Below are 27,621 nucleotides of genomic sequence, written 5' to 3'. Positions count from 1 at the left end.
CAGAAGGCCCTCGGCACTGGACCTCAGTGTCCGAGCAGAACGATAAGCAGAAAGGGCCATTTCAGTCCCGGCATTCCCATTACAGAACTGTCTTTGCAGGGAGATTCACCTGGCGTCTTCCTTATGATGAAAGGCAAAGACCTTCCTCCTCAACAAGGCATTTGAGATTAACTTACATCAGGGGTGGAGAAGTTCCAGCCCGCAAGCTGCTTTTGACCCAATGCAGGTCTCAGAGCTACAATGTTGTTTCATCTCCAGCCACTCTCACTTGCCCCACACCTGACCTCATAGGTGATGTCAGGTTTGAGGCAAGCAGAGGCACGACTAGAAAACAGGTCTGCAAACCCCATGCTTTGCCAAGCGTAGGATTGGCAAAGCCTTCATGCTGCAGTTCCCAAACATCATGTTGGGTGCTTGGGAGTTGCCGCACAAGCAGCTCTGACAGGTGGGTGGGACAACCCACCTGTCAAAATTGGCCCACTGAGGTGGAGAACCTACGGATCAGACCTGCAAAGCCAAAAATGTTCTCCACCGCTGACTTACCTAGTCTGAGCCTCTCAATTATTAAATCTGTGTTTTAAGCTTGGGGTTGCAATGAGTTGACTGTGTTGTGTCTGTGTCGCTTTTGGTTTTATGTCTTACTGGTATGTATTTATTTAAAGCAAAAACTTTAAGGATATAGGGCGGCATGCGCACGCCGCTAGTGATTTCTGCAATGAAATAAATGGAACCCCATCGTCCACGCAAAGTGTCATCTGTTCCATGGTTGCTTTTCCACACACCTGCATCTCCTTTCATCACAAGAATGACTCGCTTCAACCAGAGCTGGTGAAATCCAATCTTTTTTTTATTATTTATTTATGAACAAACTCTATTCTATTATTGTGATGGTGGGCAGCTGGTCCCTGGGACCAGCCGCGGGGTCTGAGGAGAGGGGAGGGCACAGTATTCCTCGATGAGCCAAAATGGCCTGACTGGGTGGTGATGGATGTAGGAAATGGAAACGTGAGGAGGGGGAAAGGCATGAAGGCATTGTGGGAGGAACTGATATGCGCCTGGGGCGAAGATCGGGAAGCGAATTTGACAAGACGCCAGGAAGGGCAGAACAGTAACAAAGTTCGGGGACACACAGCCAAAGGAGCAACGTCTGGATCCAGGCCCCCTGCACCAATCGAATTTCTGCTCTGCGGCATCTTCCTTTTGCAAGATCCCTTGAGCAAAACCTTCCGTCAGGGGGACACCCTTGAGGGAAATCCTGTCAAGACAATAAAATGGCGGGATCCTGCCAGGGCAGGCCTCTGTATTGTCACAGTTCATATATCCAGATCTATATCAGATATTCACCCCTCAAAGGTATTCCTAGATTAGCGTCCCCATCTTAAGGTCCTCTCTAAGGGTCAAGCCTTGTGTGGCGGCCATCTTGAATACCTTTCTCCACTCCAGTTCCTTGCCGGATGTGGCTGCCCTGGGAGCAGAGAGAGCAAGGCAGAGGCCTAACAACATGACAATGAAAGGAGGGGGGATGTCGGGGAGCCAGGCAATTGCAAACCGCAGGGGCCTCCTCTCCTCAGACCCATAGAAAGTGCTGGTAGCGAAGTAACAGGGGGGACGCGAGGGGGAAGCGCAATAAATGTGCAAAAAACCAGAAAGCGCAAGTGCAATTGCTCTTAAAGAAAAGAGGCCTCGGGTGCCGCAACGGGGGGTCACAGCAGCAAAGGGGCCCCAAGCTTTGTGTGTGTTTGCGAGCAGCCATATCGCTTTCTCCTCATGCATCGCGGCAGAGGCGACCCTTTGCTCGACAGAAGGCGAAAAGGATGTGTCCTTGAAAAAAAACAGCAAGGTGCCTGCCGGAACGAGCCGCCCCCTCCCCATTTTCCCCTTCAGAAACACATGTCGTCTGTCCCTGGGTAGCCAGGCCAGATACAGATTCTCTTTTTTATTATTATTAAAAAATAGCATGCTTGGTTAAAGGGGGAGGTGGGGGAGGGGAGGCCGTGCAGCGGGGTGGGGGAGCGGCTGCTTGGCTCCAGCTCAAATCTTCTCAGGGGCTGCTGATGCCTCTGCTGAGTCACTTTCCCTCTCCGCCATCGTCCTCCTCGTCCCTGGAACAGCGTTAACAAACACAGGAACGTTAGATAACTGCCACCGCATAATGAGAACCTGAGCTCAGGCTTACCGCCTCCCTCCCTCTCTCTTTTCTTTTCTCTCAGGCACCAAAGTGGCTCAGGTCCAGCTCTGAGGGTTGGCACAATTGGGTTCCTGCCATGCCTCATCTGAGGTGGGAAGTGGGCACAACTGCCAACCCTAGAGACCCCTGCCCCCTGCGCTGCCTCTCCTCCTTGCTGCCGGGGCCCGTTCGCCCAAGCAAGAGAGCTGTGAGGAGAAGGTACGGCAGCTTATTTTTTGCCCGCCTCGGCCTCACCCTCTTGGCCAGGGGTGGCCAAGCTTTCCAGGCGCATGGGCACACAATCTGGGGAAATTTCAGTGGGCATTACATAGCCAGACACACACCGCAGCCTGTTGGCTGCAATGCTTCTTCCAAGGCTGATTTCTGCGGCATGGGGAGCATGGGTGCAGGAGAGAGCGGACTCTGCGGGCACCAAGAAAGGCCCGTAAGGGCCCACGGGTGCCCTGCTCTAGGTGCCCATGCGGACTGAGCCCAATGGAAAAAGTGCAAATGAAATAACCTAGAATCGGCACTGGATTTCCGGGCCCTTTGACAGCAGTGTGCTGGAGGAAGGCTCAACAAGGGCCAGTTTCCCCAAAGTTGTGCCACAGTCCAGGGGAAAGCTGCAACCCCCCCCCCCCGGATTCTTCCCTTGCCGCACAGCTGTTAAAGGCATGCAAGTGCCCCTCTGTAGTCAAAGTTGGCAGCCCTGCCCAGAGACAGAACTTTTCTCCCTCTGTATGTCACACCGTCTCCCCCTGCTATTTAATCTAAAACGGGAAAGCGGTAATAGAATGCTAATTAACCTTTTCCTTCAGAAGCCTGCCAAAATCACTCTCGAAATTAGAAGCCGTTAGAGCGGGGAATATTGAGTGCAATCGCCATCCACTAGAGGTGGGGTTTTTTTGTTTGGTAGGCCCCATGGCAACAAAGCTTAATTGCTCATAACTGCATTTGCCTACATTTGTCCCTTGCTAACCTCTTGCCTCTTCCCATATTTCCCTGCCCGCCTCTCCTTCCCATCTAAGATTTCAGCAGTCATTTCCTGGGGAAAGGGGCATCTTTTGCTGATGTCACTCTTGGAAAACAGGGGGATGAAGCGGCAATGTTCGCAATACATTACCTGCCAGCCAGGAAGTCCTGTGCCCGCCAACAGCCCTACGTGGGCTATTCAGCTACCTGCACCCCTGTACAGTTTTCCTTACTTTCCGACGTGATGGCCAAGTATTCAGAGCTGTCAGGACACAAGAGAGAAGCGGAAATATGCGTGAGGTGGGCTTTTGCCCCGATTCCCCACCCTCCATAACCAGGGCTGGCACCGGCACACAGCAGCTACAAGAGCCCCAGCGTGGCCCGTTGCTGGTGCCTATCCTGGGCCCTTCTGTAAAATAACTGTGTTGTCTTTTCTGGTGCTGCAGCAAACACCAAATGGGTGGGTCTGGGAGCTGCCTGCCATTTTAATTTCCCAGAATGCCCTGAAGAGATGTTACGCCAAGGGCATTGTGGGAAAACAAAATGGCCCTGGTGCTCATCAGGGCATGGCTGCTGCCTATCATTGTTGCCAGGTTAGCCTGCCAAGGCAGCCTCAGGCCTAGGTGGGGGTACATTTTGACAAGCCCCCTCCTCAACAAACCTGGAGCTGGCCTTGTTCCAGGTTCCGCTTAGTGACTTACAAGTCAGGTTGGGTCTGCCAAAGCTCTCTAACCAGCCCCTCAAGTACACGTGAAGGCCTCTTCACACATTAAGTTTATTCTGGGGGAACCATCAAGGATATTTTAAGTGTTTGGCAAAAGCATGCCTCAAGTGCAATTTGAGGACAACAGTTGAAGGTGACAACGCTTCTAAATACCAGTGGCTGGAAACCACAGGAGTGCTCTTGTGGGCTTCTCACAATGGGCATCTGGTTGGCCACTGTGAGAACAAGATGCTGGCTTAGATGGGCCATTGGCCTGATCCAGCAGGGCTCTTGCTATGTTCTTATGCGCACAGCCAACAGGTGTCTCAAGGACTTGTTTATTCTGCAAGGAGAGCTTTGAGGTAGGCAATGAATAGCTTTCAGCTGAGCCTGCAGCTTCTTGCCAGGCTAACAAGCAGGACTATAACAGCAGGGTGAACCTGGCTTTGCCACCAGTTAAGGCATAAAACCACTGCAAGACACACACTGGAAGTCTTCCACTGGAAGGGCCTTTGGCCTGCTTCCCAGCTCCCTCTGCTCCAGTAAGACACACAGTCCAGTCCAGATGTTTTCACTTCCTGCGTCCTTCCCCTGCATCACCCTGTGTTCTCCACCTTCAGCAGGGCCAGGGCCAACATCTGGCATCCTCAGGCAGCTGCTGGGGCCTTGGCAACACCAGAGGGTCCACTGTTGTTGGCAGCCCTGGGCTTCCTATACCAGTCCAGGAGCCACCTACCACTTTAAATTACCCATATTGCCCCTGACGTAAAGCTGCCCTGAGGCACTGTGGGAAATTCAAACAGCAATGACCCTGTAGCAATGCACTGCAACCATGTCACTCCCCTGGAGGGAGTTCTGCCTATGTAGAAGCTGGCCCAGCAGAGGGCACTTTGGCCAAGGTGGGTCAAAGCTGGAGCTAGCACAGGTGTCCTGTTGCTCTTTCTTTTAGCTTCTCAACACGTGTGTGCGCACACACGCACAACTCCCCTCCTATTGCCACCCACGCTTCTTACGCATTCTCTTGAGCAGCTGCCTCTGTCGCCGCGGCGATCTTCTTGTAGCAGTAGACCATCTCAGCCACCAGCCAGATGGTCAGGACGACGATGAGAACGTACATCATGATCTCAGAAACGATGGATGCCATTTCCCGGTTTTCTGTGAAAGGAAGGACAGAGATAAGGATGTGCAAAACAAAACAGGCACACACACACCCCTAATGCACGTTTCTAGCTGCATTTGCTCTCCGGCTCCAGATTTTGAGTCATGTTTGTCCTGCCATGCAAATTGGTCCTCCCTTTAGCTTGGGTGTGGGGAGCCTCTTACCATTCTAACAATTTTAACAAGCGAAAGCTCCCTGCATCCATGGTTGTTAAAACTCCCCCCCCCCTTTCAATTCTTATTACAGCAACACACCAGAACCAAAAAAGGGCTTCCAGATATAAACATGTGCCCTTAATTTTCATCCCCATCCGGTACAATAGGCTGCCGCCGATTAATCAGCTACAGCTCTAAAGTCAGTTTATCTGTTGCTTGGACAGATTAAAGCTGGTAGCTCTATGCAAATGACTGAAATTTGCAGACTTCCCGGAGGCGTCTGGTTAGCCAATGTGGAAAACAAAAGCTGGATGAGATGAGATGGACCTTTGGTCCACCAGTGCTTTTCTTCTGTTTTAAACCAGGCACAGAGAAATGAATCTGGCCAGCACACACATGAAGGCCAAATCTCACAGGTGGGTGGAGCTGACCACCTGCCAATCACCTGAAATTACTGTGATACCAGGTGACCCATTTTTGAAATAAAAATTCATTGGGCAAAAAAAAAACCTCCCACACGCAGTACATGGGGCTTCCTTAGCTTATTTTCAGCACTGGGGAAACCCTGAGTGCAGTGTTTTCCCAACCCTGACTATCAGCTGATTGTCAGGGCTTGGGAAGCCTCATCCCCAGCAGTTCCCAAGCGCTGACAATCAGTTGCTAGTTAGCACTTGGGAAGTGCTGTATAAGGGGCTTTGCAGGCACAATGGATCAGCTGGGACTGCAAAGCCCCTTTTGTCCACACCCTGCCTTTACCTGCCTCACACCTGACATCATATACAACATCAGGTGTAGGGAAGGTTGGTGTGGCTTGGCCAAAACGGCCTGGTGGTCTAACAAGGCCTCTGGGCTGAAGGAAGGATCCCCCGTCCCTGTCTTAAGCTCGCCACTGTTTCACAGCCCGCCAAGAGTCCCCCACCACCCCAGCTTCTTCCTCCACTTCTCCTTAGCTCCAAGCTTATACTTACGTTTGTCTACCACCGTAACATGGATGGTCTTGTTGACCATGATGTTGTGTGTGAACTCCGCCGCGAAAAAGAGCGTGCGGTTGACAGTGCAGACGTATTCACCCATATGGTCAAAGGTCACATTAAGAATGAAGATGGAGAGATCCTGCAAGTCCCGGATGTTCTTGGTCCCGTTCCAATGAACCAGGCCCTCAAAGCGAGGATCCATCACGTTGAGCCTCTCATCTGGGTCATAGCGAAGGATCTGGAGGACAGGTGAGGTTCAGTCCACACACAGAGAAGCCTGGTTGGCAGAGGTGGCCCTACTATAAGGCAAGACGTACTCAACTCCAATCTTGAACTCACTAGGTGGAAATACGCAAACCTTTCCCACTCACAGCCTCAGACTCCCAACACCAATCTGGAAGGGAATAATACAGGCTTGCATATAGGGTTGTTGGCTCCGAGCCCGCTTTCAGGGATGATGGCGGGTCCGCTAGGAGAGATTGGGACTGGTAGGGTGGAAGACAGGGAGCCCAACAGTAGGTGGCGCCAGAGCTCATAACAGGCAGAGCCAACTCATTCTAGTTTTGTTCCCATCCTCCTCCTGTGAAATTCTGCAAGGGCAACACTAATGCTAAGGAGGAGAAAGCTGATAGCCCTTGGGCTGGTTGTAAGAAGGCAGGCAAGTGCAGGCTGATTGAGGACAAAGTGAGTTTGGTGGGGCAGTGCCCCATCAGTCCATCTTCTGCCCTACCAGTCCCAATGTGCGCCAGCCTCCCCTACCCCTGTTCCCTGTCCATCGGCCACAGTGGCTGGGGCTGATGGGATTTGGAGTCCAATATCTGGAGGGCCATAGGCTGCCCACCCCTGTTGCAACTAAGTGAAGTATATGAAACACTTTGAATGCTGGAAAGCACAATGCAAATGTTGTCCTTTTATATTATGATGGTGACCACCCTGTAAAAGCCATCTAAGGTCCACCAGCACGATTTTTATGGGCTTTGTTTACACCATCCTGCCTCTATCCTGTTCCCAAAAGTCTTTTGCCTGCATCTCTGTCTTCTTCTTTCTCTCTGAGACCTCCTATACATGCAGGTGCTCCTAAAATGGTTAATCATTGATGTAGTTAATAAAAATAGCCTGGGGAAGAGCTCTCGGGAACACCAAGTACCTTGGAACTCACAAATCAACAAAGCCATTTCAAAGGAACAAAAGACACCCAATGGGAGTCTTTTGGGAGGTCCAGCACATCAGACTATCTGCATTTAATTGCAGTTGGTGTACGAAGAGTGTGCATACTCCATGGGTGCCCATTTCATGTATAGTTTCCAGCATTTAGTCAACTTATTTGTTAGATTAAAACAAGTGCCTGCCACCCTGGGATCAATCAGTAGAGGAGAGCATATATATTCAATAGAATATTCTATTGAATATTCTATTGAATATATTATTCAATAGAATTGGAATGCTAGAACAACAAAAAATTCCTCTAACTAGTTTTCAACAACTTAAAATACTTATTAAAATATTGATAGGAACAAACATTTAATAACAAACTATATAAAAGATGTAAAATATAAATACAATCAGGGATTTTTTTAAAAAAACCCACATACTTTTAATTAAAATAAAATGCTCAAGTTATATGCCTGGGTTGGCTTGCTGAAACAAAAGAGTTTTTAGCAGGTGACAAAAAGAAAACAACTCCTGCCTAATATCAATGGGCTCCAAAGAATGGGTGCTGTCCCACTAAGGGATTGATTTCTTACAAAAGCAGAACAAACATTACTTGGCACTTGCAAAAGTACCATATATATTCCCTCCATGGTTGGGGGGAGCCCAGCCCCCTGAAAAAATACATTGAGGGGGGTGGAAACTGGCTCAATGGGAAAACTTTAGAAATTCATAAGATATCACATCATCGTATCAATCTTCTCAGTTCCAATGGCATTTAGGTCCCAGGGAAGTGAAGAATAAGGGGAGGGGTGAGTGAGCCCACCATAATTCCTGAGACGTACAGTCATGGCTGAAATCCTGCCCCAAGAGTGTCAGACAGATAACCATCTCAATCACAATGCCTACCCACCCCATAGTGGGATGAAGCCCCCAACAAGACAAAGGGGTGTATTTGACTTGACTAGGGGACTAGGGAACTGTGAATGTGAAAGACTATATTTGAGTGACAGAGGCATGCCTGGATCTCAGGTTCCACACCTTTTCTCTGACATACAGTATCTATAATGTTTTGATGCTTCTGGAAATGCATTATGGGAAACTTTAAAATACTGATGTAGCCACTGTTCGGGGCTTATTGCTGCTTCGTCTTTGTGGTAGTGGGAAGTCTTGTTGCAATAATAAAGATGAGGCCTGCAGCCTGCTGTTTTGCTTCTGTCTCCTGGCTGAAGTCTCTTGCTTGTGAACCCCCAACCTGAATGTATGGGAGCCAAGGTTAGGCAATTGTGAGGTGCTCCAATGACTCCCTTACACCATGCTTCCAGGCACTATTTTGCACTTGCCTTTGATTGATGGCCTTTGTAGTCCAAAGGTGGGATTAGGGCAGATCCCACAAGCTTATTCTAGATCTGTGTATTTATGATGAAGTTGATTACAACATTTCCTGGTCCAGGGAGTGAACAGGCCATTATTTCACCTGTCCCACCGCCCCCTCCACACAACCGCTTGCCCTTACATCGCCACGGCACACACCTTGACGTATTCTTCCTCCCCCTTCTGCTTGAAGAACCACTCGGTGAAGGCCTCCGCCTCCGTCTCGCTGCGCTTCTTGCAGGAGATGCACAAGATCTGGAAGCTGTTGCCGGCCACAGCCTCGGTGTACGAGTCCACCTCCACGCAGCCACCCTGGCACAACGTCACTGCGAAGGGGAGGCGGGAGAGAAATCACATCAGAAAGGCAACCAAAGCTTCTCACATGTCTCCGGCTCCGGAACGATTGGTTTGTATCCTCTCACCAAGGGCGGCCATCTTTGCCTCCCTTCCTGGCAGAAGCATTCTTCCAGGGGTTAAAAGGATTCTAAGGTCTCAAATATAGAATAAATGTTGATAATTGCAAGCATACGTAAGTATATAAACCACATGACTACAATAGTATAGGAGAGCAATCCAAAAGCCATCTTGGCTCCCCTAAAGACTCCAAATATTTCCTCTGCCTCCTTAATCCCTCTTGCCTGAGACCACATAGGCAGGTAGCAATGAGGGGAAGTTCCTGAAGCGATTCCTCTCCTGTATCTATGAACCTCCTTTGTATTAATTGTCATCGTTTGCCCAGATGCTCTGCATTGAGGACATCCTGATTGTCTTATCAAATGCTAATGTTTTGTGAACTGTGTCTGGAACTATGCAAAACTTGCCAAATCCTCAGGAATATCACACCTTGGCCTGCCTGAGCCACAGCAACCTCACCTTATGTGTGATGTGATTTCTGACTGTTTGTAAAGGGGATGTCCTTCTTCACCACACCAAAATGAAAACCCTTAAAATAGATGTATCTTCTTGGTTCTGAGTCTCTCTTTGCTCCTAGCTAGGTGGGGAGGGAACTCTGTTGCAACATAAAAATAAAGATCTGCCTTGCTTTCACTGCATCCTGCCTCCATCCATTCATCTCTGACCGATCATGGACTTAGGGGACTCAGTCCCTTGGGGAGTTGGGCAGCAAAAGACAACCAGCCCTATTTTTCCATATCACAGATACTACTAACTTTCAGTTTTGGGGACCCGCACTGAGCACAGAAACAAAGCCTTATCATTTTAATATTTTGTCACCTGCTGAAGACATTTCTGTTTCACCAAGAATGTTCAGAGGAAGTATACCTATGGCTTTTTAGGTATGTGTACACAACATACATTTACATACCAATGAAAACATGGTAAAAAATGATAGTTTTACTATTTATACCCCACACATCTTACTGGCTTGCCCCAGCCACTCTGAGCAGCTTCCAACATATATAAAAACATAAGAAAACGTTAAACAAACTTCCCTATACAAGATTGCCTTCAGACGGCTTGGGGGTTGGATAACTCCATACCCTCCAACATTCCTTCAATGAAAATAGGGAAATCCTAAGAAAAAGTGGGGCATTCTGGGATCAAATCAGGAACGGGACGGCTTCTCTAAATCAGGGACGTCCCTGGAAAATAGGGACACTTGCAGGGTCTGCGCTGAAAGCACATGAATCTCACCCCGAAAGAATTCTGGGAACAGTAGTTAACAAACTACTGTCCCCAGGATTCTTTGGGGGTGATTGCCAGGGATAGTAGCTTGGTGAGAGATAAACGAGAGTACCTGGGGTTCTTTTGAGGAGAACAATGTGCTTTCAAAATACAGGCAGTAACCATTTTAGCGATATGTGCACAACTGCAAACGCACACTGAACCCGAATGTGACCCGAAAACATCACAAGAACACCACAAAAATGGGCAGAACAGAGACAGGGTGGGAGCAGAACAGAGTTTTTGCAGGCTTCTTCAATGGCATTTCAAATATACGCGGTTTCACTTAAACACGTGGTGCCTTAGAACATAACTTCCACGTCACATGGGAGTTGCCTGTATTTAAAATGCATGGTGTGTATGCAGCCTGAGTTAAATTAAATGCTTGAATAAATACATTTTGCATTTATAAACATCTAAATTGGCATATGTAAATGTGATCTATATCCTCTTTTTCGGTGGCATATAAGCAGCCACCGTAGCCTTGAGTACTATATATTTGGGGTTGGGGGGAAGAATATAGGGTGACCTGATAAAAAACAAGATAGGGCTCCTACACCTTTAATGCTTGTACTAAAGATGTAATTTCTCCTGCTTCAATGCCTGATTCCATACCACTACGGAAGCCCTGTCCTTGATTGGAAAGAGATGTCTAGAGGAATGCCACCTGCTGCTCAGCCTCAGGTAGCAAAAGACCCCAGGTGCCTAGATACAAAAAAAACAAAAAACCACAACCCAAAAAGGGCTGTAGCTCATTGGCAGAGCATTTGACTTGCATGCAAAAGGTCCCAAGTTCAATCCCTGGCATCTCCAGGTAGAGCTGGGAAAGTTGTTTTAAACTCTAGAGTGCTGCTGCCAATCAGTGCAGACATGGACCAGTAGATGGACCAGTAGTCCGACTCAACATAAGGCAGCTTCCTAGGTTCCTGTTCCTGCACCTTTGATAGAACAGCAGGAGAGGGGATTTCAGCAAGTGTAAAATTGCAATATGCTGTCCTTTGCCCCTTTGTTGGCTCACGCAACCCTGGAGAAGGCCCCGGTTTTCCCCCCTCTCGTCTTTCTGTGCATTCTGTGCATCAGCAGGCACTGCTGGGAGCCAGTGTGGTATAGTGGTTAAGAGCAGTGGACTCGTAATCTGGGGAACCTGGTTCGCTTCCCCGCTCTTCCACATGCAGCTGCTGGGTGACCTTGGGCCAGTCACACTTCTCTGAAGTTTCTCAGCCCCACTCACCTTACAGAGTGTTTGTTGTGAGGGAGGAAGGGAAAGGAGAATGTTAGCCGCTTTGAGACTCCTTAGGGTAGTGATAAAGCAGGATATCATATCCAAACTCCTCCTCCTCCTTTCCGCAAGGTGTCTGCTAATGCCAATAAATACAAATGTAAGTCGACAGTGCGAGTTCTGACTAATGCAGCCGCAACAGACACTGCCAGCTCCCACCAGCTTCTTGTGCCTGCCATGATGACCCTTGGAGCTCAGCCTATGGTTGGCGGGAGGAGAGGGCCACGGGTCTACAGGAGTCTTCCCAGAATGCCTTGGGAGGGGTGGAAAGATGCCCAGTGGGGCAGGAGAAGCTGGAAATGGGACAAGTTAAGGAGCATGGAGGAGGGGCCAGGGCCAGCTGCAGACATCTTTCCACCGAAGAACTTCCTCTAAGGAGATAGAGAGCCTCACAACAGCTTTTAGGTTGAACAATAGCGAATCTTCCCGAAGGCCGTCCTCAGAGCTTCATGGCCAAGTCTGGATTTAAAGCTGGGTTCAAGCTCAATGTTCTAACCACTAGGATTGCTGACCTCTGCACCAGCTCACGGTATGTGGCCCTTTAACGGTACTCTGATCTGGAGCAATCGCTGGAGCACCCCCAAATACAACTTCACTGAAGGTCAAACCAGACATGATTTCAAGGACATGATTCACATGCTTGTGACCAGGGCCCTGTCTCATTTATTTACAAAAATTACTTCCTTCCTTTTGTTAGACTCTGCTAACGAAATCACCATCAAAGTGGCAAAATTCTGTGCATCAGCAGGCACTGCTGGGAACCAGATGATTAAAGCCCTCTACCAAACACCAGCACTCAAAAACTACCGTAGTTCTAGTTTAATTGTGAACAAAGCATACACAATGCTTTTTGTTATGTTGTTAATCCCAAAAAGGCTTTTGCCTGGAAACTGTAAAATTGCATGTGTTTAGATGTATTCTAGTGGCTGATCTGAAATCGTAAGAATATTGATTGATAATCAAGTCCCACAGATTTGAATCAGGAGAACGGGGAGGGGATGACAATTTTTTCTCCCTCAGCCTTGCCCCACTTCCCTGCTGAAAACCCCATTTCCAGAAGCTGTCATTTGGTTCAAAACATTACAAGTGGGGCAATGGACAAGCTCGGGAAGCGATTTTCAGCAGGAAAACAATGCAGGAGGAAAGGATTAACAGCCTCTGTCAACTCTCATTGACACTCTGACCCTGCAGAATCCTGTTGACTCAATTTTAATTTATGAATACTTGCTTTTGTCATATGCGAATTATTGTCCAAGTGCATACAAAGGGCATTAATTGTATCCTTCTGTTTTGTATTCTGTTATCTCTTATTTCACTAATTAAAAAAACAATATTTCAACACACACCCACACCCACAACCCTGCATGGCATGATCCCAATCCACATCACCCTCCACCCCTGCCCCAACTTTCTGGGTTCTTTCTATAAACAAAGGGATGTCAGAACTCATAAACACAACGGGTTGAGGGTGGGGAGAAGTTTTGCAAATTAAAACTGGGGCAAATAGCGGCTGGGGGCACAATTTTAATTGGCGGGGAAGGCTTTTTATAAATAGATGTTGCTAGATGCAAACATACAACTCTACGACCTGATTAAAGTTCATGCCTGAGCCAATATGGTCCAGAGCAGGGATGCAGGGCCTCAGGCCCAGATGATGCCCTCCAGGCTTCCCCTTCTGGCCCCCGGGGTTCTCCCCAGGCCACACCCCCTCCTGAGCTGGACCCTCCCCAGCCCTGCATTGGAAACTCCTGGACTGTTGTTGCCTGGCTGCAATGTGCCCTTCAATTCCTGGTAATGCTTCTTTCTTGCCTGGATGGAGGACAGAGAGGGATGGATGAGCATGAAGAAACTGGCCTGCTATACAGTGGTTTTAGAAAAATAAATAAATCACATTTGTTGCCCCTCCCACATTTGTCTCTGGCCCCACCCACCAATTGCATGTGGCCCCCAGACGATTGCCCAGAAGCGAATATGGCCTTTGGGGTGAAAAAGGTTCCCCACTCAAAGTTCAGGGTTGAAACGTGAGGCAAGAGTCTCATTAACTGGATAGCTCAGTTGGTTAGAGCATGGTGTTGATAATGCCACGGTTGCAGGTTCAATCCCTGTATTGGACAGCTGCATATTCTTGCATTGTAGGGGGTTGGACTACATGATCCTCAGGGTCCCTTCCAATTCTACAGTTCAATGTTGATGATGATGATGATTTATTATATATATCCCGCCCATCTGTCTGGGTTTCCCCAGCCACTCTGGGCGGCTCCCAGCAGAACATTAAAAACACGATAAAACTTCAAACATTAAAAACTTCTCTAAACAGGGTTGCCTTCAGATGTCTTCTAAAAGTCAGATAGCTGTTTATTTCCTTAACATCTGATGGGAGGGAGTTCCACAGGACGGCCCCACTACTGAGAAGGCCCTCTGCCTGGTTCCCTGTGGCTTCACTTCTCTCAGTAAGGGAACTGCCAGAAGGCTCTCGGAGCTGGACCTCAGTGTCCTGGCTAAATGATGGGGGTGGAGACACTCCTTCAGGTATACTGGGCTTAGGCCATTTAGGGCTTTAAAGGTCAACACTTTGAATCGTGCTCGGAAACGTACTGGGAGCCAATGAAGTTTCTTCAGGACTGGTGTTATGTGGTCTCGGCGGCCACTCGCAGTCACCAGTCTAGCTGCCACATTCTGGATTAGTTGTAGTTTCCAGGTCACCTTCAAAGATTCAATCCAGATCCTACTTTGCCATGGGAGTCACTGAGAGTGGTCTTGGGCATCCCTCAGTTCCCCTTCTGTAAAAGGAGAATAACTCACAGGATCCACAGGCAAACCACTGGAACAAAGGACACTGCCGGCTATTCTGTGGAGATCAGCTGCATCAGCAGGAAGAACACAGCTGCCATCTGTTAAGACTGAGCTCCTGCTGAGGCACCGGCGCTGCATATGTTACAGTGCACTGACTCCCTGAATCCAGAAAAGTCGGAGGCAAAACTGAGCAAGTCTGAGGCAAAATTTACTTACAGGAGTAAGGCCCACTAAATCCATTTGGATTTACTTCTGAGTAAGCATAAGCTTTTGCTGTACGTGATAACGACAATGATAACGCTACAGCAGGATTGGTAAACCTGTGGCCAGATGTTGCTGGGCGAGGACCTGGGAGACCAGGGTTCAAATCCCCACCCAACCATGAAGCTCACTGGGTAGCCTTGCGCCAGTCCCTGCCTCTCAGCCCAACCTACCTCACAAGCTTGTTGTGAGAATAAACGTCCGATACAAATATCTCACATCCCTTCCACTATCCCCACTTCCACCTCAGGAGATTCACTTGGCACCTGCAGATGCCACAGTTCAGGTGGGTTTGTTTGACATTTGCGAAGTCGTATCATGGTCTCATTGCACTGCTATTCAGAGGCGGAGGAAGGGGGTGCGCGGTCCGCCCTGGGTGTCACCACTCAGGGGGTGACAAAATGCTGGGTAGCACTCACTGTGGGGCCTGCAGTGCACCCAAGCCACACGTCTCTTCTGGGAGACACAGTGGCTTGGGCACACGCAGACTCCGCGCTGCCCAAAGAGTCCGACCGCTGCCTCCCCCCCCCCCAGCTGTAGGGTGGCTGAGTGGGAGGAGGCAGGCAGACTCCGGAGACCCCTGTGGTGCACCCTGCCCTCACCCCACCCCTATGGTGGCTCGCCCTGTCCCAGGGCACACTGCCCCAGGCACCCAAGGGGCTTCCTCTGCTGCTGTTCAACTACCATGTGTCTCATTCCCATATTAGTGGGGCAGGAAAGCTGCCCCCCACTAAGTCTCCTGATGTATATTTTGCTCTAGGAGGCTTAGTTTGGTCAGAATCGAGGATAGACCTCCAGAGTTAACACTACATACATTACTTCTGCTAAATGAGCCACCACAAGCTGCTAGAGGGCTGTGAAAATTTGTGTCCCGGGCTTCTTAGACTCGTCTACCCATGTATTATCTGAAACCAAAGGGGCGCATTGGTTGCCAGGTATGATTTTTTCCCTCAGCTATCCTACCCCATTATACAGTGGTACCTCGGGTTACATATGCTTCAGGTTACAAATTCCGCTAACCCAGAAATAGTACCTCAGGTTAAGAACTTTGCTTCAGGATGAGAACAGAAATTGCGCAGCGGCAGTGTGGCAGCAGCAGGAGGCCCCATTAGCTAAAGTGGTGCTTCAGGTTAAGAACAGTTTCAGGTTAAGTACGGACCTCCGGAACAAATTAAGTACTTAACCCGAGGTACCACTGTATAGCGATTTGACAGTTTTTACCTCCATTTTTTTTTAAACTATCTCTTTTTTTATATATACTTTTCAGGTTTATACATTTCACTGATTTTACAATCATTTTGACATTTCAAAACTTGACTTCCTTCCCCCTTTTTCTGCGGTTCCTTAAATTTATTTCTAATGTATTCAGAATATCCTAATTAACTTAATTGGCTCATTTAGTCTTCTTCTTTAAATATATACTCTTACGAAACTGCAGGTTATTACAATAATCCTGCTGCTGTTTTTAACTGTTTACAATTTATCTGTAAATATTCAATAAACCATTTCCATTCTTTTATTTTTTAAAAAAGTTTGTTATCTTGATTTCTTATTCTTCCAGTAAGTTTCACCATTTCTGCATATTCCAGGAGTTTTTGTATCCATTCTTCCTATGCTGGGACACCTGTGCAGGGGCGAAGGAAGGAGAACCGCCACCCAGTCCGGGATGTCAGGGGCGGGGCAAACCGCCCGGTGCGCATGCGTGCGCACTGCTATGTACAGCGCATGCGTCACTAAGTACCACCCATGTGAGCGCGCCGTACGGACGGTGGCGGAGGGTGCAGCTGCAAGTGGAGGATCTTCCGCATGCGGCGGCGGCATGATGGCGGCAGCTAGCACCGCCGCACCCGGGGTGGCAGGGCAAGTCCCTCGTGGGGTGCCTTCTTGTCACCCCCTCAGAGATGGCACCTGGGGAGGACCACCCCTGCCCCCCTTCCTCCGCCACTGCACCTGTGAGCTTGGGCCCCAGAACTGACCAGTAAGATCACCTCACCCCACAAGGAATCCTGCCTCTTCCTTGGGAGTAGGAATGAAATCGTCAGAGTGGGAAGCCTGCAGAGATCAATTACTGGGACTGCATCATCATTAAGTGTGACTGAGCACCCGTGGGTGAGTAATTGAGTAGGTGTGACAACACTGTCAGCAAAGGGAGGAACGCATGTGCGCATGTTTGTGGCTGCAAAGCGTGTCAGCACACCAGTGGGCGAGAGCCAGCGTCCTCCGGCAGGTCATTTTCTTTCTCCCCGCTTTTCATGCATCAGCAATGACACCCTGCTGGCTCGAAGGACAGAGCTTGTAGAGGGAGCTTTGCTGACTTCAGCACACAATCAGCAGCATCTGAAGCACCAGCGGTTCTTTTGCAAAAGTCTTAGCTGCTGACCAATCCTCAGCACTCTCCTGCTTGAGAACCAGCAGGACATGACGTTCAGCCTCTGCAATCTCATGCCGGAAACCCCCAGGGCTTTAAAAACAGGCTTGTAAACAGCTGCTCGCCTAGGGTTGAGTCAGAATCTGGCTCAAGGTGACCAGGTAGGGAAAATTATGAAAGTTACTTTTTCTTGAGGGTTTGGCCCCAGGTTTTCCTAGAGGGGGCAAGGGCTTAACAAGATGCCTTGATTCCTTCACATATACATGTGCAAAGTCTCCTTCCACATGGCTGCTAGCATACTTGGAAAGGGCAGGTACAAAAAGAGTGGGAAGGGACCTCAGGGCTCTGGAAACACAGGCAGTTGTTTCATTCCATCTAACTCAGCAGCACTAACAGGCAACGAAGGAGAAATGCGATTCTGTTTGCGTTTAACAAGAAACTACCTTACCTACACTTTTCAAACCAATATGTGAACCAAACCGCAGCTCTTCTTCTAGGAACGGCTAAGGGAGCTGGGCATGTTTAGCCTGGAGAAGAGGAGGTTAAGGGGTGATATTATAGCCATGTTCAAATATATAAAAGGATGTCACATAGAGGAGGGAGAAAGGTTGTTTTCTGCTGCTCCAGAGAAGCGGACACGGAACAATGGATCCAAACTACAAGAAAGAAGATTCCACCTAAACATTCGGAAGAACTTCCTGACAGTAAGAGCTGTTCGACAGTGGAATTTGCTGCCAAGGAGTGTGGTGGAGTCTCCTTCTTTGGAGGTCTTTAAGCAGAGGCTTGACAACCATATGTCAGGAATGCTCTGATGGTGTTTCCTGCTTGGCAGGGGGTTGGACTCGATGGCCCTTGTGGTCTCTTCCAACTCTATGATTCTATGATTCAAAGTTTGCACTTCTCTGAATTTTGCAATGCAATGCTTGAACCAAACACCATATACCAAAAAATGCATATATAGAGGGGTGGATGTGCATAAAACATAGGGTTGTCTCCAATGTCAGCCCTACTCAGAGTAGGCCCAATGAAAGTAAGATATATAACTTTACAGTAATTCAATGGGTCTACTCTGAGTAGGACTTAGCTTATTACAAGCCATATGTTAGTGAAAATAACAAACAAAAATGTACTTTTTCCAGGGGGAACTGATTGCAAAAAATGTGTAAATGTGCATGCTTTAGTTTAGATCCCTGCATTGCAGGGGGTACAACTAGATGTCCCTTGGGGTCCCTTCCAATTCTACAATTCTATTATTCTATGTAAACTGTAACATGTTTATCAGGAGAAATTGGCATAGACGTGTTGATGAATTTTCATGAGGATTTTTTCCCCCATCACAAGTTGCTGTGGAAATGTGGAGAATTTAAGTCTGGAAAATCAGCGGGCCACCCCTTCTCCAACTCATCTCCTTCAGCCTAAATTAGGGAACGAATATATATTTTAAGGAGAAGAAAAGGGGGTGAGATTGGGAGGACTAGATGCCAGCTTACTCTGTCTGGGTTGTGTTTGTATGCATGAATATAAATATTATTTTAAATAGGAGGTGCCAGCTCCAGGTTTTTGGGCCAGCGGAAATCAGTGCACATGCCCAATCCCAAAGGAGAAAACGCCGCCCGGAAGAATGTTCAAAGTGCTTTTCCTCTTGCCGTTGCAGAACCAGAGCCAACATCTGAGGCTAAGAGAATGGGCTCCCAGGACAAAGGTGGATGCTTCCCGATAGCACCTCTCATCCATCCCTCTAATAGCAAACACAGAAGGTAAGTGCCAACAGGACTGTAGCCAAAATGTGGCCATTGAGAAACAAGAGGGAGATATCAGCATGCCTGGAGAACTCAAAAAGGGGAGCTGTGTTTTTTTGGGAGGGGGTGAATTTAATGGATCAGGGAAAAACAAACCCAAATGGGGACTGAAGAGGCTCAACGGCTGCAAAACACTGAGTATCTGGTTGAAGGAGAACGGTCATGCGATGGAAGAGAGGAATGAAACGGGAGTATCCTGAAAGAAGCTGCCGGGTTGGCTGGAACACTGAGCAGCTAAAAGGCACGCTGCAACGTTGTGTTGCAGGTCCCACTCATTTCATGCGCTTCTGACATCAAAGATGCTTGCTGCGAGAAAGCCTGGGAGATCACTGCGGCCCACCAGGTGAGAAGATGGAAGCAGAGGCCGGTGGCCAAGGTTTCTGCAGGCCTTAGCAAATGCCTGATTTCTCTCCACGCCGATGCAGACCCTGGGAATGCATGGGTCTTGCAAGGACCTTGCCGACGAGTGTCAAGCAAGCTCGGGGAATGTCAGGAGGCGGGTGGACTGTATCTTCCTGAGCACTGCCATTTGGCCACAGCCCCACGATCAACTCTGCAGCACTCGAGCAAGAGCCGTGAAAATTTAATGATTAGAAATGGGCCGACCATTAGTTTTAAGTAGCGTCCAGAAACACAAACAATCCCCAGATGTACAGCTCCTTCTATTAGCATAAGGTAAGAGCATACCTTTAATATTGTTTGCAAATTATAACATCACTACTCCCCCACCTTTAAAAACATACAGTTTCCTCCAAGATGTCTTGCTCCCCTTTGCTGTCAAGACTGGGAGAATTTGTCCATTTCTGTTTCTTTCAGTGTCTCATCCTTTCAAGAAGTTCAGTTCTGCATATTCCCACATCGGTTTGCAATTAAAAACAAATAAATGCAGCAGCATTGCTACCCTCAGTTAAAATGGGTGGGGGACTTCAGGCGCTGGGGCTGAATGCAGCCTTGCAGGCCTCACTGAATGTGGCCCCTGGGACTCTCTTCAGGCCACGCCCCCTCTCCAAGCCACGCCCACACCTCATTAAATGCTCTGGCCTGGCCAGAAAGTGTCCTTCAACTTTGTGTTAATGCCTCTTGTTGGCCTAGATGGAGCATGGAGAAGTGGATGTACAGATATCTTTGACCTTGGGGTGGCTGGAAGGAAGCTTTACTGTCCTAAAGAGTCAAATCTATTGCTCCACCTATTTTGGCTTCTGGCTCCACCCACCACTGACATGCACACACACAGCACAGAAGGTAATGTGGTCTTTGGGTAGGAAAAGTTTCTCCGCCCGAGTTAAAAGGAACAGCTGTCAACTGAAGTGAAAAATCTCTGCCTGAAGCCCTTGATGGACAAACAGATTTAATAACTTGGGGGAGGCTAGCAAATTAATACCCAGTGCAGTTTGGCCATCAGCTTAGATTGGGTTCCCGTTTTAGCACCACATTTTTTCTTGGCCCTGGTTGTAAATTAATGGGGTGACTTGGAATGCTATCCAGGTGCTCTCTCTGTGCTATTGGTTAGCAGCCAGAGGCCCTGGTATGAAATCTGACCAACTGCATAAGACCACTTGGCCCATCTGTTGCCAAACCATGGCCAAAAGGGCAGAGAGTGTGGCATCTGCAGCAGAACAGAAATTTGCAAACGAAGGAATGCAGTGCTTTGGGGGAACCAGGGGATCTTCTTGACCCTCCACCCCTGACTCTGTTCTAGCCCTCCAGAAAATCTGGTTGCTGACGAGGGTTGTACACCCTTCGCACCCCAATGAAAGCATCCTGTCCAACAGCAGAGGTGAGTCCAAGAGGGCCACACCTGAAACAAATATGTAGCTACATATTTAAAAAGGTGTCATTTGTATGTCATTTGCAAAAAAAAAAAAAAAAAACCACAAACCAAGGTCAGTGCAGCTCAACCACAGCGAGCAAGCATGCAGCTTCCCTTTTGTAAATAGCTTTTCTTTGGGATTAAAGGTAAAGGTAAAGGGACCCCTGACCATTAGGTCCAGTCGGGGACGACTCTGGGGTTGTGGCACTCATCTCGCTTTATTGGCCGAGGGAGCCAGCATACAGCTTCCGGGTCATGTGGCCAGCATGACTAAGCCGCTTCTGGCGAACCAGAGCAGCGCATGGAAATGCCATTTACCTTCCCGCCAGAGCGGTACCTATTTATCTACTTGCACTTTGACATGCTTTCAAACTGCTAGGTTGGCAGGAGCAGGGACCGAGCGACGGGAGCTCACCCTGTCGCGGGGATTCGAACTGCTGCCCTTCTGATCGGCAAGTCCTAGGCTCTGTGGTTTAACCCACAGCGCCACCCTCGTCCCTATTTCTTTGGGATTACAGATCCCAAAATGTGATAACGGCCACCAATTCTGATGGTTTCGAAAGGGGTTCTCACCATTTCACACGTCATCAACAGTAGCTACTCTTGATGGCTATTTCCAGGACCAGAGTCCTGTCTGTCGGCTTTTTGTAGGGCCAGCAGGCCCATGAGGCGGACTGAGGCAGCCACCTCTGCCGGCAAAATCCCACAGGCCAGCACCCTGCCCCCCCCATCCTACCCACCTGGGCATGTAACCCTCCCCCCGAAGGTTGTCCATAAGGGCATAAAGCCCCCCATAATTTCAGTTTGGGGGCTGAAAGAGTTTTCCCTCACTTGTTCAAGTCAGAGAAGTGAAGAAATTGTTTGAGGAATTTAGAAGTAGTGGTGCGCAAGGAACAAACGGTTTGCGAGTTCTGCTCTAGAACCCTAAATTCCTGTCAGCTCAGATGGCATGAGTAAAACTTGTGACACATTGCGCAGTCGACGCTACCACATCGGCGGCCACAGATGTCAAAAATGTTCCACTTTCCATTTCACGGTTTTAACGTCATTCTACCCGTGCGCACTGGATGGCTTGTGAAATACAACTGGTTGGCAAATTTCAGGATTTAAAACAGATCAATCTGTATGCCTTTTGTATAGCCCACTGCTATGGAGACTTTGTAAAAGTCCCTTATTTTGGATTGATGAAGATATACACAGGAAGATGACAGATCAAAGATCAGGGGCCCAGGTGCGAGCTGGGAGGGTCTACTTTTCTGTATATGGAGAAAGGGATTTGATAAAATTCCAATAGAGGACTTTTGGTATTCATTCTTTTTATTTTTCTCCTTCTGCCTCTCTATTTCTTTACCATTCTCTCTCTTTTTTATTTAGGTTATTCTTTATTCTTTTTCTTTAGATTAGTTTGGCTTTTCTTGTATGCAATGTAGAAAACCTTCAATAAAAATATTTACAGAGAGAGAGAGAGAAACTGACTTCAGCATGTATTGCTAAATTATTGCTGATTTCTGAAAAAGCACTTCAGTGTTAGGAATCTCACTTCTAATGATCACGTTCTGAGATCCCGAGAAAAGCCCATATAATAAATAAATACAGGTAGACACAGATGGGAGGAGGGCCATGACATCACCCACCCATTCCACTAGAGAGATGTACTGTTGACATAACAAAATACAGCGCACAAGCCTTGCCAAAGTGTAGGAAGGATGCAAGGGGGGGGGTGGAGACCGGGAATAGATTCATCCAGTACTTTCCAGAATGTGGAAAATAGGCATGGGTTTTCTTCCATCTGCAAAGCATCCGGAGCTTTTGATTAAGACAGGCTTGCAAATAGCAACCAGCCCCTGAGGTGAGTATATTTTAAAAAAATCACTTCCAGGCTACCAGGCATAGGACAGTTTTTGAAAATTGGAAACAAATAATTATCTTATTTTAGCTATACATAAATATGTGTGGGAAGGCAACCAAGAAACTTTCTTTCCGGGGGCAGGAGGCATCAGTCCCTTTGCTGTGTGGTATAGTACTGGCTTGTTGAGTCTTCTTTGTTTTTTTACTATAACCCCAAGATCCACAAACAGAAGTTAGGTGCAAAATATTTACAGTTTAGAATTAAGGAACGGGGCAGGTTGCCTCTTGAGCACATTCTGAGCCTGGGATTTTGTCTTCATTACCAGAACTGAACTGAGCTCATAATCGTTTCACATTAACAATCCACTCTTAGTGAGCTTTCTTCATCTCAGTGGCCTAATTTAGGAGGGAAAAGTTCTTCTGCAGTTGCAATTGTTGAATGACTAGGAGTAAGGGGGGGAAGGACGGGACCACTCTTGCTGATCTACTGCAAATCATCCTGAGAGCTAGCAGATCCCAATCTACTTTCTGCCCACCTCTGGTGTAGCAGACTAGGAATCGGGAGACCCAAATTTAAAACCCGCATTCAGCCATAAATCAATCTTCGTAATCTTGGGGGGGCGTCACTGGCTCTCGGCCTAACCTGCCCCACAGGGCTGTTGTGAAAACAACACTGAGATGGAGAGGAAAGCATGCATGTCGACCTAGCTCTCCGGAAGATTACAATGAGGTGGATAAATAAACTGGTGTCAAAGGTTTTGGAATACCTTCCTGAATTATGTCTGTCCAGCCCTATATTTCTACATGCATTCCAATGGGTTTTATTTCAGTGGGCAAATGGTTCTTTATACTGAGGAGCTGTTACAGCCTTATGCTATGTCATGTTGCCCATTTGCTTTAATCAGCTATTTTAATATTTCTGGTTGTGGCTGCAATCCCATGCACGCTTACCCATTTTATACAGTGGGACTTATTCCTGGGTAAATACATAGGATCGTTCTGTGTATTTAATGCAGCTTCTTCTTTTTTTTCTTTACGTTTTACTCCCCTGGGTGATCCGGCAAGCGAAAAAGCAGAGGCACAAATGACTGGAAATAAATAAATTGCTAAGTAGTGGATTGATCTGCATGTCTGCTTTGAAATTCCCGCCCCCACCCTCTATTCTTCCTGGATCCAGGGGGCTGTGTAGTACGAGAGCAAATATTGCTCTATGGAGTCCAATTATTTTCACTATCCTGGATCCGCAAGGAAACCAATGCGCACAGAGACATTGGCTCGGGGTCGTCGTTACTGTGCTCAGCAAGGTAGGAACACCTAAAGGCACCACACACACACACACCCCTGTGTACTTTGTGAAGTCGGGGCATCCCACTGGGTCAGAACAGAGAACCCCAAAGCAAGGGTTGGCAATCTCCACAGATAGATAGGCAAGATTTTGCTGGACTAGTTGCCACTGACGACATCTGGAGGAAGGCCACAAGTCGCCACAGATGCTATCAAAGATGGTGGGAGAGTTTTCATAGAATCGGAGAGTTGGAAGGGACCACTGCCAGCGGTTCTCAACCTGTGGGTCCCCAGATGTTGTTGGACTACAACTCCCATCGTCCCTGAGCTCTGGCCTTGCTAGCTAGGGGTGATGGGAGTTGTAGTTCAACATCTGGGGACCCACAGGTTGAGAAAGGCTAGCCCAACGCCCTGCAATGCAGGAATCTTTTGCCCAGCATGGGGCTCAAACCCACAACCCTGAAATTAAGAGCCCATGCTCTACCAACTGAGCTATTCCAAGCACCTTTCTCCTTTTCCTCTGCCTCCTCCAAAGCCATACTAAATCTATGGGGATGAACCGGAAGATCCTGGCACAGGAAAGCACAGATATGGAAGGGAGAGGATAGAGACCAGGCAGCACAGTCAGGTTAGGACTTGAGGGCAGCAGTCCAGGGTCCCAGACTCTGAAGAATCAGGGTCCCCCAAGCAGGGTTCGGGATGCCATGTTTTGAAGTCGAGTCAAACACATCGCCATCTAAAGTGTTTGGGAGTGGGGAGGATAGTCCAAGGTCTAAAATTACCTGATTGCACCACTGGGAAGATTTCTAAAAGCAAGAAGGTATTACCCTACCCGAAAACCCATCAGAAAAGGCTGCTGACATGCAGGAACAGAGACAGATGGAAGGGGACCCAAGAGGAGGCTGGCAGGAGGCAGGAATAGGTAAGGTAGGTTTTCTAGAAACATTTGTACTGGGCAATTTCCCCATGGAAATTAAGGGTAGTTTGCCACCGGGATTTTTCTGATGCCCTAGCACACTGCCTTATTTAGCATTTTTATTTTGCTTGTATTTAAGAAAGAAAGCTAGAAACTTTGGAAATGCCATGCTTGTCTAATTTTATATTAGCAGTTGGCATTCATTGTTACTCATGAATGCAAAAGAAGAAGAAAAATATGTGGCAAACTAAAGCACCGAAATATTTGGGGGGGGGAGGTCACCCCAGATCATTGACAACAATGGGTGTGATCCTTCCTTAGTTTCTTTTTACCCTGTCCATTCCCCCCCCCATAGAAGTTTAGCAAGAGAAACACTTATATTTTGTCTGCAGCAACCCTTCCCCCCAAAACCCTCTATCCTTTCAACTGTACCTGCCTTATTTTTTCACACAATTCCCTGTTTCTCTTCTGCACACAAATGCACAGCCTGATCCTTCATTTGTAGATTCAGGAATAAATCCCACTGGCTTTAGCCGGACTCACTCAGACCCCTTTTGGAGAACATCTTAGCACACAAAAACTGGGGCACCTTCCTTGGGCTATTGTTCACTTAAAAGTCCATTACCTTTGCAGCCACTGTGACTACTCACTCCCACCCCCAAATTGCTATTACATTTGCAATCTGCTCCTGGTTCCTCTGAGATTATCCCTGCTGGGTTGACTGTATGGGGAGGTGCTACTTTGGGGCCCTTTGGGGAACAGACAAAGAAATCCTGACATGGATTTTAGAGGCCATGGAATGGACTCTGTGGGACCTATAAAAAAAGTGCAGAAAAGAATTGAGTGGAAGTGGTGTGGCCTCTGTTCAGCCCTGCACAACATACACAAAATCCTGGGCCCTAAGACTGGGGTCAATATGCAAACCCTAATAGAGGGAGCGAAGAACTGGAGCTGGATTTCCAGCTCCCCAGGATGGACTGTTTGCACCCTCTCCAGAGAAGAACCTCTTCATAGGGCCAGTGAAAGCTCAGAGAAGACTCAGCACTGGGTTCACAACAGTGAATCCCAAGAGATTCAGATTCTATCTCAATCATGCCCCAGAAAAACAAAAACAGAAGCCCTTAGCTGAATTGAGGAGGGGGCAGGGATGTGCGTGTTTTGCACTGGGTTCAAGTCCCACGACACAAAATCTAGGAAATGGGTTTTCTTGGGATTGAACCGGGTGCCTGCGCAGGCCCTAATGAGCAAAGACCAAGAAGCAAGGAAGGACCCAGCTAGTTTTGCTCCCCCTGCACGTCTAAACTGGGCTTCCGCAACACCCCCACCGAGGTCCCACTCCGTACCCTTAGATCCGGATTCACCCCGTTGCCTCTCTCTCCCTCCCCTCGCCCCCACGCCCCTGTTTCTCCAACTCACCCAGGGCCAAGCACAGCAGGAGCGAGATGGGGCGCGGGGTAGCCATCCCGGGGGGTTCGGATCCAGGGTGCGCGCCCTTCTTGGCCTAGGGGGACAGACACAGCGCCGGGCTCCCCCCGCCCTTCCCAGCAACCTCCTGCGGTCAACAGACAGACGATCCTGGGGGAGAGTCTTCCAGGGAGGGTATTTATAGCCCGGGGCTGAGCTCAGCGCCCGCAGGAGAAAACCCAAGAGCGCCTTGGAATGCCGGAGCCGGATGCAGCTGACTCGGCCTCGGCCACTTGATCCCGCTCGGCCCCGAAGAGGGCGGCGGCGGCAGGGGGCGCTGCGCCGCTAGTTGCCCCGACGGCTGCCCCTTGCGCCGCGGCGCTGCGACGGGACGAAGCCGGGGACCGAGAGCTCGAGGAGATGCAGAAGAGGCAGCCGGCGGGAGGATCCATAAAAGTTGGGATGGGCCCGGAGAGCGCGCGGGGGTCTTTTCTCCTCCTCACCAAGCCAGGGCGAGGCGAGCCGGGGTGGCTTGTCCTGCCGCAGATCCCGCGTCTGGAGCTTTGAATTTCCTGCCAATTTTCTTTCCAAAAAAATTATTTGTTTGCTTGTTTCCCGGTCCCAGGAGCCGTGTCCTCTTCACTCCGAGGTGCGCCGGCCAGGCTCCAGGCGCTCACGGCCTTGCTCCGGGTCCGCTGGCGGCAAGGATCCGCGAGTCACCTTTAAATCCGGAGTGCCTTCCGAATGGGCATCCTGTCTCTTTTTCTCTGCGAAAACACGGGCATGCACATACACACACCCCGATCTAACCAGGCAGCGCAGCCCGATTGGCAAAGCGTCTTCGGCGCGCGCAAGGAGGAGCTACCCGCCCCCACGAGCAGGTGCGGGACGCAGCAGGGCCGGATCCATGGCCGGTGCGCGGCGCCTCGGAAGCCCCTTCGCGGGCTGTACTTGGGACAGGGAGAGGTCAGATCTTTTTAACCGCTTCCTGTCGCCGGTAGGGCTGGATTGAAGCGAGAAGGAATCGATTTTGGAGACAAGACTCTGCCTGCTGCAGAGGGATGGGAAGGATCAGGGTGTGTGGTGAGACGCTGCCCGGATGACCCTCCCTCCTTCCTTCTCTCTCTCTCCTTCCCCCCTTCCTTCCTTCCTTCAACTGGGGGCTGCGACGCGGCGATTTGCCCGCTCTCGCCTTGCCTAGCCTTCCCCGGCGGCGCGCACCGCTGCGGCAAAGCCGGCGCTGGCGGCGGAAGGCTTGGGCTCGCTGGCGCTGCTGCTGCTGCTGCTGCTGCTGCTCTTGCTGCTGCTGTCGGAGAGGGCGGCTGGGAATGAATCAAAGCGTGCGCCAGTCGGAGGGGGAGGGCGCAGCGAAAGTTGATGCATTGCAGCAGCAGCAGCAGCCCAAGCAACAGCGGGAGCCGAGCAGGGAGCCGCCACGCGGGGCAAGCCGAGGGTAGGAAGGCAAGGGGAGGGCGAGCTGGCTGGACGTGAGCGCCAAGCACTGCGCCCACCTGCCCACCCGT

At 49.0% G+C, this 27,621-nt stretch overlaps 1 protein-coding gene across 1 annotated transcript; it reads right to left on the bottom strand.

Annotated features, from left to right (window-relative positions):
- Positions 1-829: 829 nt before the first annotated feature.
- On the bottom strand, positions 830-27,621 carry SCN1B (sodium voltage-gated channel beta subunit 1). The gene is made up of 6 exons (XM_081019359.1): positions 26,111-27,621; positions 8,813-8,979; positions 6,125-6,368; positions 4,856-4,997; positions 3,291-3,401; positions 830-2,102 (listed from the first exon to the last, which is right to left on the bottom strand). Exons 1-5 carry the CDS (start codon positions 26,154-26,156, stop codon positions 3,335-3,337), a joined length of 666 nt encoding a protein of 221 aa, XP_080875485.1. The 5' UTR covers positions 26,157-27,621; the 3' UTR covers positions 830-2,102; positions 3,291-3,334.

Source organism: Podarcis pityusensis (assembly GCF_964106645.2).
Source record: "Podarcis pityusensis genome assembly, chromosome: 8".
NCBI lineage: Eukaryota > Metazoa > Chordata > Lepidosauria > Squamata > Lacertidae > Podarcis > Podarcis pityusensis.
Note: the sequence above shows the minus strand (reverse complement) of the source record. Positions and strands in the feature narration are given on the sequence as shown.